Consider the following 14,322-nt stretch of genomic DNA (forward strand, 5'->3'; position numbering starts at 1 on the left):
CAAAGAGTTTGTTTTCGCTTCAGTGTAACTTTTTCCACTTACTGTCACTTCATGATATTAGTTTGTTCCACGTGCAGTATAAAAAGGAATCTGTTCATGGCCAGTGTGAATGAAAAAAATAATCACAGCATAAAAAATTGCTGTTCATTAGTGTTCATTCGGGCAACCGACAGACAGAGATGCAGATACTCTGAACAGGTTTTCTGCAGGAGTCTAAACTGTTTTTTTCATAAAGCAGACAAGCTGTCCTGCTGTTTGCTTCTGAAATGGGGCTTGACTGTGTCTAAGCAGCAGAGGAATGTTTTCCCAATGTAGCCCCTCAGACTGTGATCTCTGAAGCCGTAGATGAGTGGGCTAAGAAAGCGTGGGATTAGGATAAAACAGAAATAATTGAAAAAGGCAATGTCTTCCACTGGCCAGTTAGTGTATAACAATGTGAGACTTTCAGTGATGGGGAGCGTGAAAGCCAACATGCACAGAAGCAGCTGAAAGCCGTGCAGCAGCACAGTGTGCTTGGCTTTATTCACAGATACTCTGTCCTGTCTCAGCTTCCTGGTTTCCAGCAGGATTCTCACATATGTGAAGAAGATGACAACAGCCACAACTGCAAAGAACATCACACTCACAGCAGTTCTGAATAATGCTTGGATTGGAGATGAGTTGATAAGTAAATATATGCAAAGTCGAGGTGTAGAGAGGACATCTACAGCAGGACGCTGCTTTCCGATGGAGTACTCGATTATGAGGAAAATGCAGCTTGTAAGCCACAGACAAAGATTAATGATCCAGATACGGCCTGAGCGCCAGGCGGCCGGGCGCTGCAGGGGATAGAAGATGGCAACATAACGCTCCAGGGACATTGCAGCCAGGATTAAAGGTGTGTTCTGATAAGTAACAGTGGATATGAACAGCAGAGGAACACAATAGAAAACGGGAAATTTTACCTGACCCATTACAAGTAGGAAAAGCAGCACAGAGGACAGAAGCTGCAGGGTGTCATTGATCAACATGTGGGCAAACAGGATGTAACGTGGAGTGTTTAGGAACTGCCTGTGAGATGCAAACACATGCAGCATGACAACAATGCAGTAGAGGAAGGTGCAGAAGAAGGGGATAACTGCACATACTTTGATGATAACAGACAGGCTTTTTTGGGAAGTTGCATTAAAAGGAAGTTCAGTCAGATTCTGCATTCTGCAGCTTTAAGTTGCAGCACACCTGTTAAAAAAAGCACAACTTAAACTTCCATATACAGAAGATAAAATAAAACATAATGCATACTATCATTTACATTTACAACAGAAATTAGCTGCCTCATGTTAATAAAGTAATCATTAAAGTCAAATCACCCTGTAATACTAACCATTTACCCATTAAAATGAGACAGTGCCTCGCTCACCTAATAACAATGACTTTGTCTGTTAGAAGAGCTCAGATTTCTCTTCTTCTCAGCACACAACATGTTTTCAACAATCAAAGTGTCAAAGATGGTCTTCTCTTGTCTGATCTGTTTGGCATCGGTTATCTTATGTTTGACTCAGGGCTGATTCCCCAGAGATAAATTAATTTCATGCTATCGTCATTAAGCATCATGGTTCTCATTAACTACAGATTACTGTAGGGGAAAAGGATAAAGCACCTTTTATCACAGGATCCATGAAAGGAAGTTAAACAGACAAGTGATTCTATATCGCAAGGCATCCAAAGCAGCAGTTGCAACAGTCAAATTAGGAAAAATGTTCTCAATTTGTATTTCTACAAATTGTTTTTTCCTTTTCAGAGCACCAAGCTCCATCTCCACCCCCAGTTTCATGCGTCCTCTTCTCCTCACCTGCAGTGCATCGTAAGTAATTAGCTCACCTGTATTTAGGACCAGCTCACACCTCTAGTCTTCGCCAGTTTGTCAGCTATTCTTTAGCAGTAAATCAGCCTCAATGCTTCGTTTAAACTTTGTAACATCCTGTGTTAATCTATTGTTCTCTTTGTCTTCAGTCTTTGGCATTTCTGGATCCCACACTAACCCACACTAACCAGTTCTTTCCTCGGATTTCCTGGAGCAGATCTGCTACCCGTGACTACTCACCTGCTGCTGCCAACCCATTGCTCATTGGAAATATGAAAAGGATCAAAGAACTCACCTGCCTGCCGTCCTGCCCGCCGTCACTCATCTCCATTGACACTCACCCAGCAAAAGCCCCTCCTGGATACTTCGTACTTTATTCTTCACGCAAACTCTGACTCAACACTTCTCCCAGCAATATCCTCGATCTTTCTCAGTGCCTGCTTATAACCCTCCTCTCCTTCTGTTACAGTTGCTGCTGTACCTGCATGATTACCTTTCAATGCCCTGCTCTTATCCCAGACCTCTTTGTGATGAATAAAGATTTCAGTGTTTGGAAATCTTGGTCTGTTGTGTCTGCTTTTGGGGTCCAACTCTCTCTCTTGGCCCTCACATTACACTGACTTTGTTGAATGGACACCTTGCAAATGATCATGGTTAATTGGGCCAGCTGTTTCTTGTATAAACTGCTTGTGAACGTCTGGGCGATGGCATTTGACCACATTTATGTACAACTAAATTTTAAGAATGACTGTGGAAGTCAGTGTAGAGACAGTTTGTGATGTGGGGATGTTGGTGAGGCCTCTTTCATATTGAGCCTGTCAGTGTAGGGTTATTGAAAGGTTAATTTAAGGCAGACTTCTGTATCATTTTTTATAATTATTTTCTACACAGTTGCATCAAAGTATTTTTAATTTGTCTGTTCATAGTTTTTCCTTTTAGTTTAATCCAGCTTTTAGGTTTAGTACAAAACAAGTTTACTATATTATCATATTCACTCTGAGCTAAGAGTAAAACATGGGCCTTTAAGTGTTTCTTACTAACAATGTAATAAAGCAGGACTCATTTTGTGCCACATGCAGTGCAATTTTACCTGGACCAGCAAAGCAATTCCCTCATAATACTGTCAGTGTTATAGTCACAAAGTTTACATTGTCTTGATGCATGTTCAGTCATCCAGGTAAGGAAACCCCCTCTAAATTATTCTGTTTATCTGGATGGGAGAAAAGTTTTGTTGCTCAGCCAAGTGACTTCTTCAGTCTCAGCTGACTGCAGGGTTCTCCAACTTTATAAACAGTACATATGCACAATGCCTGAAATGAGCACCACTGACAAACAATGGGCTGTACGGTCAGTTTCTTCATCTTCTGATATGCAAATTCAACAGTTGCTGTGAGTGCCACTTATATTACTCTGTTTCCTCTGCTTTCCAACCCCAAAACACACTGCAGCAAAATCTGGTCCAAGGATCTGGCCTCTAATATGGTAATATAGCGTATGCTGTTACAGTAAGTGCCAGGAGGATTGCAGTGATTTATACATCAGGGAAACCAAACGACCTCTGGCTAAGAAGATGGCACAACACAGAAGAGCTAACTCGTCAGGCCAGGATTCCGCAGTCCATTTACACCTACAGGCCAGTGGACAGTCTTCCAACGATGAGGATGGACACATGAAAAGAGAAGGACCATCTCTGAATCGAGGAGGGGCCTAAGGGTACATCTTTCACCATCTTACAGTACTGTGATTGCAGCCATTGAGTACAAGTCACTCTCTGTGAATGGTACTCATGGCCATTGATCAGTGGTGACTAATCAATTTGCATTTTAATGATCAATAAACTGACCTTCCACCCATTATTAATCAGTGGTGCCGGTTTCAGTCATTATCCAAATGTTCTGTTTATAAAGTTGGGGAAACCTACAGTCAGCTGAGACTGAAGAAGTCCCCTGGATGAGTGACGAAATGTTTCTCCCACTGAAAACGTCACGACCAGATGAACAGAATCAACTTTTTGGGAAGACTTTAGGGAAAAGTCTTAAGGTCTTCCAGTTTCAAGATTAGCCTCTTCCTCCTTGTAACTGGACCTGAGGACTGGACAGCAGAGGGGCAAAAGGTGAATGGGGAGGGGTTGGGTAGCAACAGCAGAGATGAGGGGACAGATGTGTCTTTGAAGAAGGCAGAGGGGCAGCCTTGTAGGTTCTTGAGGGCTTCATTGCTGTAGACAACATTCAGCCACTCTGAATGAAGACTTCTGATCAAAGTACAAGCCACCAGAGGGTTGGCCATTGCGACCGCTGGACCTTTGTAAAGTTCTGTGTGCAGGTCGAATACTTTGGCATAAAAACTGTGTGAAGATACAGTATTGTTAAACAGGGTCTTCAGACTGAAAATAATAAAAACTCAATAATAAAAATGGCATTTTTATGCACAAAACCTTATTTTCACCAGACGAAAGGAACAATATGAAAAAAAGATACAAATTCTGGGTATAAAGTATTAAATTAACATCTGCCAAAGTCCTCCATGGGCAAAGTATCAATTAGAATATTAGACTGATTTCAGGAAACCCGTATCTCATATAAATACCATAAATATTGAGCTTATTCCAGCTCAAACACTGCAAAAATCCACCACAATCTGTCACGGCCAAGGCCGAACTCGACAACCAGATTCAAATGCAGATCATACACAGAGGCACGGACGAGCGTAATAAACAGAACTTTATTTCCTAGGGCCTGACTACGGAAGAGGATTAGGGCCACTGGGGGGAAAAAAATAAAATAAAAAATTCTGAGATTAAAGTCAGAATTCTTTTTTTCTTTTTTTTCTCTCCTCTCCAGTGGCCCTAATCCTCTTCCATACCTGACAAATACTGTGAGCTATGAGGAATAACATGGGACTTCAATTACGGTGGTAAACAGGAGTGACGCTAAACTATGAGAAACACTAGATTTACGAAAGCACCAGAGAATTGTGACGAGGGGATATGTACAGGGGCAAGGGGCAGGAAACATGACCTGGAGGCTCTGAACACTAGAAAGAGAGGAGACAAGTTTTAGTGACTGAGTCTGTAAATCCTGGTGAGTGTGAACCATAAAGAAACATTCACCAGGCAGGTGAGTGAATCCGAGAGGTGCTGTGACGCAAAGAGCTGCCAAACTAGCTTCAGGATGAAAGTGTGTATTGCCAGGAGATGGAGGTGGCAGACAACAGGATAGCTGATGGAAGAAAAAGCACAGGTTGAAGATAATCCTCTTGCAAACAAAATCTCTTTCAGTGAACTACTATGGTGACCCGCACTAACTGTGATTAGCTGAAGACTTAGCGAAGAGGAGTGGTGACCGCTGGTCTTAAGTACTGGCAGCTCAATTGCCAGCAGGTGTGGAGACATGCAGGAAAGCAGCGAATCCACCCAGGGGTGGAACTGTGGCTCAGTGGAAAAACCCCAGCACTCACCCAGACCACGACACAATCAAGCCAAAGTTTGATTTCTCGTGACCAAAAGATTCCTTCACAAAATTAGAAACACTTCCACAGAAGAACTATTGAGTTATTTGTATAAATTAGCGGGAAGTGACTTAGTATGTTTTGTATCAGTGATCCTGCATCCAACATAGTGAAATAAAGCCACAAAAACCTTAAATCTATTTTTTCTGCATTTTTTTAATAATATCATACATATAAGGTTTATACAAGCCTCTCCATTGACTTTAATTGCGTCTCCCCGTTTTTGCTGAACAGTACCGCTTCTGCATTTGGAGCAGGCTCTCAGCTGATCTGAGATCCGTCTTCGCCCTCTGTTCATCATATCATACATACAGCCTGGATTCATTCAGAACGATTAATTTGCGTTCATGTGCTCACCAATATCATCAGATTTATGGGGTTGTCAAGGATGCTGTTTCTGATTAAATAAGTTCAGTCTGAGCAAATAATGCGATATATATATATATATATATATATATATATATATATATACACACATACATATATATTTGCAATATTTTGTTACGTTTTACTGTGAAGTCAGTATTTTAAAATCTGAAAATAAAAGAGAAATCATCTGCTCCTAAAAACAGTTTAAAAACCGTGTTTGGAATCACAGCGACATCTGCAGGACAAAGGCAGTGAGCCTGAATGAGCTGTGTGAGATTGTACAAATGTGTAACGACGCACTATGTCTATACACTTGCAGTAAAGGCAAACTCACAAAGCTACACTGGTTTCAATTCATCTTAATATGTGCAACATATGCATTCAAAAGTTCTGCTAAATTCACTCCCACAATTGAGTAATCTTGTCTGATGGTTCTGGCACAGATTTTTAGTCTCTGCTGGTTTATGTTTAACAGCCTTAGATCTCTAAAACATTTGGGGTCATGATTGTTTTCACAGACAGTCCGAGAGATTTAGCCAGTTCATTTTTTAAATCTTATTTACATATTAAATTACTAATGTCAAAATTATCAATAAATCCTTCGCTCAAAAGGTCATTTTCACTAATTTCAGATCGGGAACATTTTCCCCAGTGCTGATCAAGACAACTTTTTAAACCAGAGTGCAGTTTAAGATGATTTCATGATAATGTGTTAAAAAATGAAACTGAGATGATAAAGACATTTTATCACAATTTTATAGAATTTCCTTCCAGTATAAAGGGACATCTTTTAGTGTTGCACTTATTTTTGTTAACAAAGTGACAAAATTGAAACAAGAATAAAAAAGTATTTTCTGAGATTCGCTCTAAACTCAAACAACTATTGTAGGTTAGGGATGTAATGGAGTTGTCAAACATTTATTAGTGCAAATATCACACTTTTAGTCAAACATGCAATCTGACACAAACACATGACCAACATGACGAGTTTCTTATTAAGATTTTAGACACCTTTTATTGGCCTTTTTAAGGAAAAGAAGTCAAATCAATATTTATGTGCTCAAATTACCACTGGAATTTTTTTTTTTATTTACTGTAAATATTTACCTGATAATTACAGAGCCCCTTTCATGAGTCAGATTCCCTGTTCTGTGCAAAAATATGTGAAGGTAATATGAAGCTTTAGAAACATATTAATCAGACAAATAAAGTGGATATCTTAATTTAGCATTTATATATACATGTATATATGTTGAGCTTTAGAGGAGGAACAGTAATACAAAGAGTTTGTTTTCGCTTCAGTGTAACTTTTTCCACTTACTGTCACTTCATGATATTAGTTTGTTCCACGTGCAGTATAAGAAGGAATCTGTTCATGGCCAGTGTGAATGAAAAAAATAATCACAGCATAAAAAATTGCTGTTCATTAGTGTTCATTCGGGCAACCGACAGACAGAGATGCAGATACTCTGAACAGGTTTTCTGCAGGAGTCTAAACTGTTTTTTTTTCAAGAAGCAGACAAGCTGTCCTGCTGTTTGCTTCTGAAATGGGGCTTGACTGTGTCTAAGCAGCAGAGGAATGTTTTCCCAATGTAGCCCCTCAGACTGTGATCTCTGAAGCCGTAGATGAGTGGGCTAAGAAAGCGTGGGATTAGGATAAAACAGAAATAATTGAAAAAGGCAATGTCTTCCACTGGCCAGTTAGTGTATAACAATGTGAGACTTTCAGTGATGGGGAGCGTGAAAGCCAACATGCACAGAAGCAGCTGAAAGCCGTGCAGCAGCACAGTGTGCTTGGCTTTATTCACAGATACTCTGTCCTGTCTCAGCTTCCTGGTTTCCAGCAGGATTCTCACATATGTGAAGAAGATGACAACAGCCACAACTGCAAAGAACATCACACTCACAGCAGTTCTGAATAATGCTTGGATTGGAGATGAGTTGATAAGTATATTTTTGCAGAGTACAGGTGTAGAGAGGACATCTACAGCAGGACGCTGTTTTCCGATGGAGTACTCAATGATGTGGAACATGCAACTTGTAAGCCACAGACAAAGATTAATGATCCAGATACGGCCTGAGCGCCAGGTGGCCGGGCGCTGCAGGGGATAGAAGATGGCAACATAACGCTCCAGGGACATTGCAGCCAGGATTAAAGGTGTGTTCTGATAAGTAACAGTGGATATGAACAGCAGAGGAACACAATAGAAAACGGGAAATTTTACCTGACCCATTACAAGTAGGAAAAGCAGCACAGAGGACAGAAGCTGCAGGGTGTCATTGATCAACATGTGGGCAAACAGGATGTAACGTGAAGTGTTTAGGAACTGCCTGTGAGATGCAAACACATGCAGCATGACAACAATGCAGAAGAGGAAGGTGCAGAAGAAGGGGATAACTGCACATACTTTGATGATAACAGACAGGCTTTTCTGGGAAGTTGCATTAAAAGGAAGTTCAGTCAGATTCTGCATTCTGCAGCTTTAAGTTGCAGCACACCTGTTAAAAAAAAGCACAACTTAAACTTCCATATACAGAAGATAAAATAAAACATAATGCATACTATCATTTACATTTACAACAGAAATTAGCTGCCTCATGTTAATAAAATAATCAGTAAAGTCAAATCACCCTGTAATACAAACCATTTACCCATTAAAATGAGACAGTGCCTCGCTCACCTAATAACAATGACTTTGTCTGTTAGAAGAGCTCAGATTTCTCTTCTTCTCAGCACACAACATGTTTTCAGCAATCAAAGTGTCAAAGATGGTCTTCTCTTGTCTGATCTGTTTGGCATCGGTTATCTTATGTTTGACTCAGTGCTGATTCCCCAGAGATAAATTAATTTCATGCTATCGTCATTAAGCATCATGGTTCTCATTAACTACAGATTACTGTAGGGGAAAAGGATAAAGCACCTTTTATCACAGGATCCATGAAAGGAAGTTAAACAGACAAGTGATTCTATATTGTAAGGCAGGGGTGTCAAACGCCAGGCCTCGAGGGCCGGTGTCCTGCAGGTTTTAGATCTCACCCTGGGTCAACACACCTGAATCAAATGATTAGATCAATACCAGGTCTTTGGAGAATTTCAGGACATTTTGAGGAGGAAATTTAGCCATTTGAATCAGCTGTGTTAGATCAAGGACACATCTAAAACCTGCAGGACACCGGCCCTCAGGGCCTGGAGTCCGACACCTGTGTTGTAAGGCATCAAAAGCAGCAGTTGATACTGACTAAATGTTATCAATTTGTATTTTTACTTTTTTTCCTTAAATTCACTTTAATTTCACTGCTCATATTGACAACAAAGATCATTAAAATTTCACAATTACTGGTGCTAAAATATTAGCGTACATTAAAAAAGTAAATGTTCTTTTTTTTAAACAGTACAAAACACAAATACCCTGAATATAAACTATATTATATTTAGTGGAGGGGTATGTGAGCCAGTGAGCTTTCCTGAGCAGCAAAATACAATAGCAAAAGTAAAAATGTATTAAGTAAAACCACAATAAATATAGATCATTATCATCTGAGCTTTGCAGTATTTTTTGGTGTAGCAATGTCTTAGTAGGATGAGTTTTTTTACCTAATAAATTTTGCTAACAAAATTATATACAGTTAGACCTTAATCTGGGTGTGACTAATGAGGGTGTGGCTGCATTTGTTTACAGTACAAAAAAGACATAACTTCTATAGATTTTTCTAAATTGACTAAAAGGCACAGTTCTTACTCCGATTATAAAATAAATGTAGCTACCTTGACCTCACCTAGTGACCCAAAATGTGGTTTTGAAGCACTGATATATCATGCCTTCTAGCACAGATTGTATGAAAAAGATGGCTGTAGCTGTTGTGGTCCAATCCAGTGGTTTTAGATAATAGGAAGTCTCAGCATTAGCTTTTCAGTAGCTGCTATATAAAGACAGAAGAAATTATGCTGGGGTGTCAAGCCTGGCTTGCAAGCACAGGAACAAATGTCTACTAATAATGGTTAAGTAACAAACAGTATGCTGTCATCATTATTTTTTTACTGGAAAGTTTCATTTTAGCAACATGCTTTTGGGACTAGCATTAAGATCATCAGGCCTCAGTCCTACGCTATTTCCTTTAAATGTCCTCCTGAAAAGACTAGGGATGGGTATCGTTTAGGTTTTATCCGATACCGGTGCCAAACCGGTACTTTTGAAACGGTGCAGGTGTTTAAACAGTGCTCAAACCGCTGCTTAAAGAATGGAGAACACAAACTTTGTCCAAAAACCTCTCATGTTTAGCTGTTTTTTTTGTAAAAAGATAACAATGTTAGCCTTTTCTGCAGCTATAGGGCATATGTGGTATCACTTTTGGCTGGAAGCAGTGCTTAAACAATGGAAAAAAAACACAAACTTTGTCCAAAAACCTCTCATGTTTAGCTGTTTCCCACTTTTTCTTTGGTCATTTTTGGCCAGGGTGAAGGGAGTATCTGCCATCAAACAAGAGGACAGCCGCATGTAACTACGGCAGTGTTTGCTAGTTCACCTTACATGCATTAATGTAATAACGTGGTGAGCCTACTCAACGTAAATTACACACGAACAACATTAAGCTACTCACGCAGAGAAGAACGGCTGCTGCTGCCATCATCATCCGTCATCATTTCTGCTACACTGGCAGGGCTAGGGGCCAGGACTCTCCTCTTCGGGTTCTTGGGGGATGTTGCTAACTCCGGGTCTGATAACAGGCACCACACCCGCAGTAGATGCGCTCGGTGTGAGGTCTCGCAGCAAGCTATCAAATACGGTGCATTTCTTGGCTTTTAAAAAAACGCTATGCATCGTCAGGTGTTTCATCAGATTCGAGGTGTTACCTCCTTTGCACAGTATCAGCTTAAAGCACTTGTTGCAGGCTGCTGAGTTTGCATCTTTTGCTGTGAAGTACAGCCAGACTTTTGACCACTTCGCCTTGGGCATTTTTAATCTGTAGCTCTGCTCTAAAAGAATGTACGTACCTGGGCCTGCCTACTATCCTTGGAAAGGTAAAATGATTGGCTAGAATCCAAAGTGTACACAGCAAATCCAGCATGTCCATATTAACACTGTCGGATTTGATTTCAACACTATTAAAGTGTCTATATGGGTCCACACCAGAGAGTGTTAATTTAACTCTTTTTGGAGAGTTGGTACGTTAACTCTGATTTAGTGTTAAACACCAAATCTGTCTGGAGTTGATAATTTAACACTTTGTGTTAAGAGTTTATATATTAACTCTCAAAGAGTATTTTAGTTTAACTACGTAAGAGTTATCTTCTAATTCTGTCACGGCGAGTGAGGTGAGCCGTGTGGAGGCAATGAAGGAGGATCCAAACGCAGGCAGTCGTGAAGGTGTGAAGGTGGTTTATTGCGCATGAAAGTAAATACAAACGGCAAAGGGAGCTATGACTAACTAGACTGGGAACAAACTAACTACAGAACACGAACCTGAACATGAGCAGAAACACTTGGCGGTTGACAGCAGGGAAACACACAGATGACGCAGGGTGGAATACACAGACGGACCAGCAACTACAATGACGGCAGACATGACTTAAATACACAGAGAATCACAGGGGAATTACACACAGGTGGTGGACACAGCTGGGAATAATCAACAAGACGAGACAAAGGTAAAACTGAACACACTCACATGAGACGCAGACCATCACAATAAAACAGGAACAAGCAACCATCACACTAAGACACAAACTTGACATAGAGAGACAGACAGAAAATGGCACATGGAGCTAGACAAATACTAAGCAGACACAACTGAAGAACAAATCCTAAACACCACAGAAACATGAAACTCAAATAATAAACATCATCATAATCAACACTACAAGAGAACAAGAAAACAATCCCTGATGCAAACTAAAACCAAAACATAATAAAACTCAAACTACTGGGTCCGACGGACCCAGAACCGTGACAAATTCATTCTAAAAAGCGGGAATTTTACTGTTCTGAACTTCTAGAAATTTCTTTTGGAAATAAACATTTACTAAAAAGATGCAATGGTTTTTGAAAAACATTTATTCTGAACTGTGCACCACAATTTCAAAACATTTTCTGAAAGATGTAACAGTATACATGTTCTCACTTCATTAGAATTTTGTTTATCAAAAGGTCTGACATGGTAAATGCAAATAACAGCATTCTCATCACTTATTTCTTCAATACAATATGCATGTCCTTCATTCATCCCTTTGTGGAACTTCAACGCACTTCTGCTCTCCCCCATATTCCATCTTCACAAGCATATCCTGTGCGGAGATTGAATAAAAATTAGTTGACACTAATTAATGGCACAAACAATCCAGTAAACAATTGCAGCACAGTAAAAAAAAAAAAGGAATCCTCTTTGAGCCATTACTTGTGTAAAGTATTTTCCCAAAAGACAAGGACACAGGCAACAGGTACTATCCGGTGCATACTGGTACCCATCCCTAGAAAAGACTGTAGGGTCAAAGAATTTAATGTATATGTTAACCTTCATAATCAAGATATATAAAATATTTAAACCAACAGCCAAGAATTAAAAAACACCTAAATGATCATAAACCAGAACAGTAATTACCTTCCTAAGCTCAGTGTTTTTCCATCCCACAGGCTTAAAAGTTTGCTGAACTTGGCTCCATGTTGGAAGCCTCTTATGCAATGAAGGTTCATGTGTACCAAAAGCTGTACTTTGAGGGCACGGAAAAAGGCTCGAACACAGTAGAAAAGCCACAAATGCTGATACTGATGAAAATGCAGATGTAGGTCCAAAATGCACACCACTTTGTTCTTAAAATTTCCACATTTTGTAAACCATCCACTATGACAGATTGGACATTTGGTGGGCCAGTTCTGGTTATATGTTGGACATAATTGTTAGAGAAAATGCAAGAAAATGTAGTACAAGAATCTAATGCTTTAAGATGTTTTTTTATATTTAAAAAAACATTTGATAAAATGTATAGTTAGCTGCAAGTTAAAAATAATTTGCTTGATTATCAATAAAATAAAATGTTTTAGAGTTTGAACCCCTTCAGTCAGTATTTTTAACAAAGTGGAAAATGGAAAATGGTTGGTGGGCTAGATGGCACACTATTGCTCACATTTGGTCTGGCAGCTCTAAATGCAGTATCACTGGTAAAGAATTTAGACATCTAGCTAAGATTTGGCTTTGGGTTTTTACCAGAATCTAAGTTTACTCTACCTGGTCATACTATCTTAGTTTGTAGTGGATTGTCCAAAACTGTCAATGGCTCAAAGCTACTTAAACAGACCATCAGACTCTTGATGAAGTCCAGGATTATGTTCAGACATGTGATTAAGTGTTCAGTAAGGTTTTAACGATGATAATTGCTGGTATCATATGAGAAGTAATGTTTTTGCCAGATAGGAGGACAAATATGTGGACCTCTGTATATCAGAACTCCAGCAGGAATGGCCTGAATGTTTTGAACACAATGCACCATTTAATTTTTGTTTATCCTCCAACTGTGATTTTCAGGTCTGTACTGGTATATGCTGCTTAGATTTTTGTCCTGGTCTTGTAAAAATGGCAAACACCCTACTGGCACAAAACCTGTGGTATCTTTGACATAGTGCATTATCTTTTTGTGACAATGTTTAACATTCTTGCACAACATCACTCAAGTTGGTAATCAGAGCATAGAGCTGCAGGTGCAACAACAGTATTGTTTTTTAAAAAAAGGTGATGAAATCTATTAAGAGGTTTTTCTTCATTGAGTGTTGAATCTCCAGAGGGCCGTTAGAGGGCATGTCCCAAGTCCCCCGCTTAGTAATTAACAGACTCGCTGATTATTAACACAAAGCTCTCGAGTCCCATTGAGCAACCCGAAGTTTTCTTTTGTTTGGCAAACCAGTTGACTCTATAGAGAGCAGCTCATGGGGGTTTGTCAGCTGTTTACGTAAGTTCTGCGTCAGTAATGAGGACCCCAGAGGACTGGGCCACAGTTCTGTCCAAAACAAACTTTCTGTTTTTTGAACCCAGCTCAGCAAATAACTTTCATTGCATCAGACAAAGGGCAATTGCCAGACTTTTGGCCAGTTGAGTTTTAGTGGAACATTAAATGGCACACAGAGAGAAACGCAGAGAAGGTGAAGTATGTGTGTAATGCAGATTTGACGAAGAAATGATGCATTATTTTGCTACAGTGTTGGCCCAATTGTATGACCATCCAATGTGCTCATCATGTTGTAGTTTTCCTGAGATTCAACACCTAAGTATATAGTTTCTCCAGTCATTTTCCTCAAAGTAGTTTTAAACCTGTTGAAGTCAATTTATTATCTGATCATATCAGCTTATTTAATGCAGTACTTACAAAGAAAAAAAAAATTAAAACCGAAGCTTATGACATCAGCAGTTCCTCATTTCCCAACTGAGGCCCTCTTTCTCCACCATAAACAACTGTAGTCTCTTTTTGGATTCCAACACAAAAAGTTTATTTTGGAAAAGAAAACATTTGTAATGTTTTGTGCATCATTTTGAAAAACTACCTGCCAAAATTCATCTTGGCATATTTGATATCTTAAGATTTGCATTAGTAATTAAAACTTTCTATTTTAACATTG

General features: G+C 39.5%; 2 protein-coding genes and 1 long non-coding RNA gene across 3 annotated transcripts; all 3 read right to left on the reverse strand.

Moving 5' to 3' along the window:
* Positions 1-227: 227 nt before the first annotated feature.
* On the reverse strand, positions 228-1,165 carry LOC147314890 (odorant receptor 131-2-like). Its single transcript, XM_086260426.1, has 2 exons — positions 1,128-1,165; positions 228-1,050 (listed from the first exon to the last, which is right to left on the reverse strand). Exons 1-2 carry the CDS (start codon positions 1,163-1,165, stop codon positions 228-230), a joined length of 861 nt encoding a protein of 286 aa, XP_086116552.1.
* A 6,062-nt stretch (positions 1,166-7,227) lies between these two features.
* LOC147314891 (odorant receptor 131-2-like) lies at positions 7,228-8,193 on the reverse strand. Its single transcript, XM_086260292.1, has one exon. It carries the CDS (start codon positions 8,191-8,193, stop codon positions 7,228-7,230), a length of 966 nt encoding a protein of 321 aa, XP_086116418.1.
* A 2,894-nt stretch (positions 8,194-11,087) lies between these two features.
* LOC147314892 (uncharacterized) lies at positions 11,088-12,482 on the reverse strand. Its single transcript, XR_015124535.1, has 3 exons — positions 12,317-12,482; positions 12,113-12,195; positions 11,088-12,002 (listed from the first exon to the last, which is right to left on the reverse strand). It is a non-coding gene; the product is annotated as an uncharacterized LOC147314892 (long non-coding RNA).
* Between the last annotated feature and the right edge of the window lie 1,840 nt (positions 12,483-14,322).

The sequence above is a fragment of the Aulonocara sp. 'chitande type north' Nkhata Bay genome, linkage group LG14 (assembly GCF_057382095.1).
Source record: "Aulonocara sp. 'chitande type north' Nkhata Bay isolate Kocher_YH1m ecotype deep benthic linkage group LG14, A_spYH_male_GT1.1, whole genome shotgun sequence".
NCBI lineage: Eukaryota > Metazoa > Chordata > Actinopteri > Cichliformes > Cichlidae > Aulonocara > Aulonocara sp. 'chitande type north' Nkhata Bay.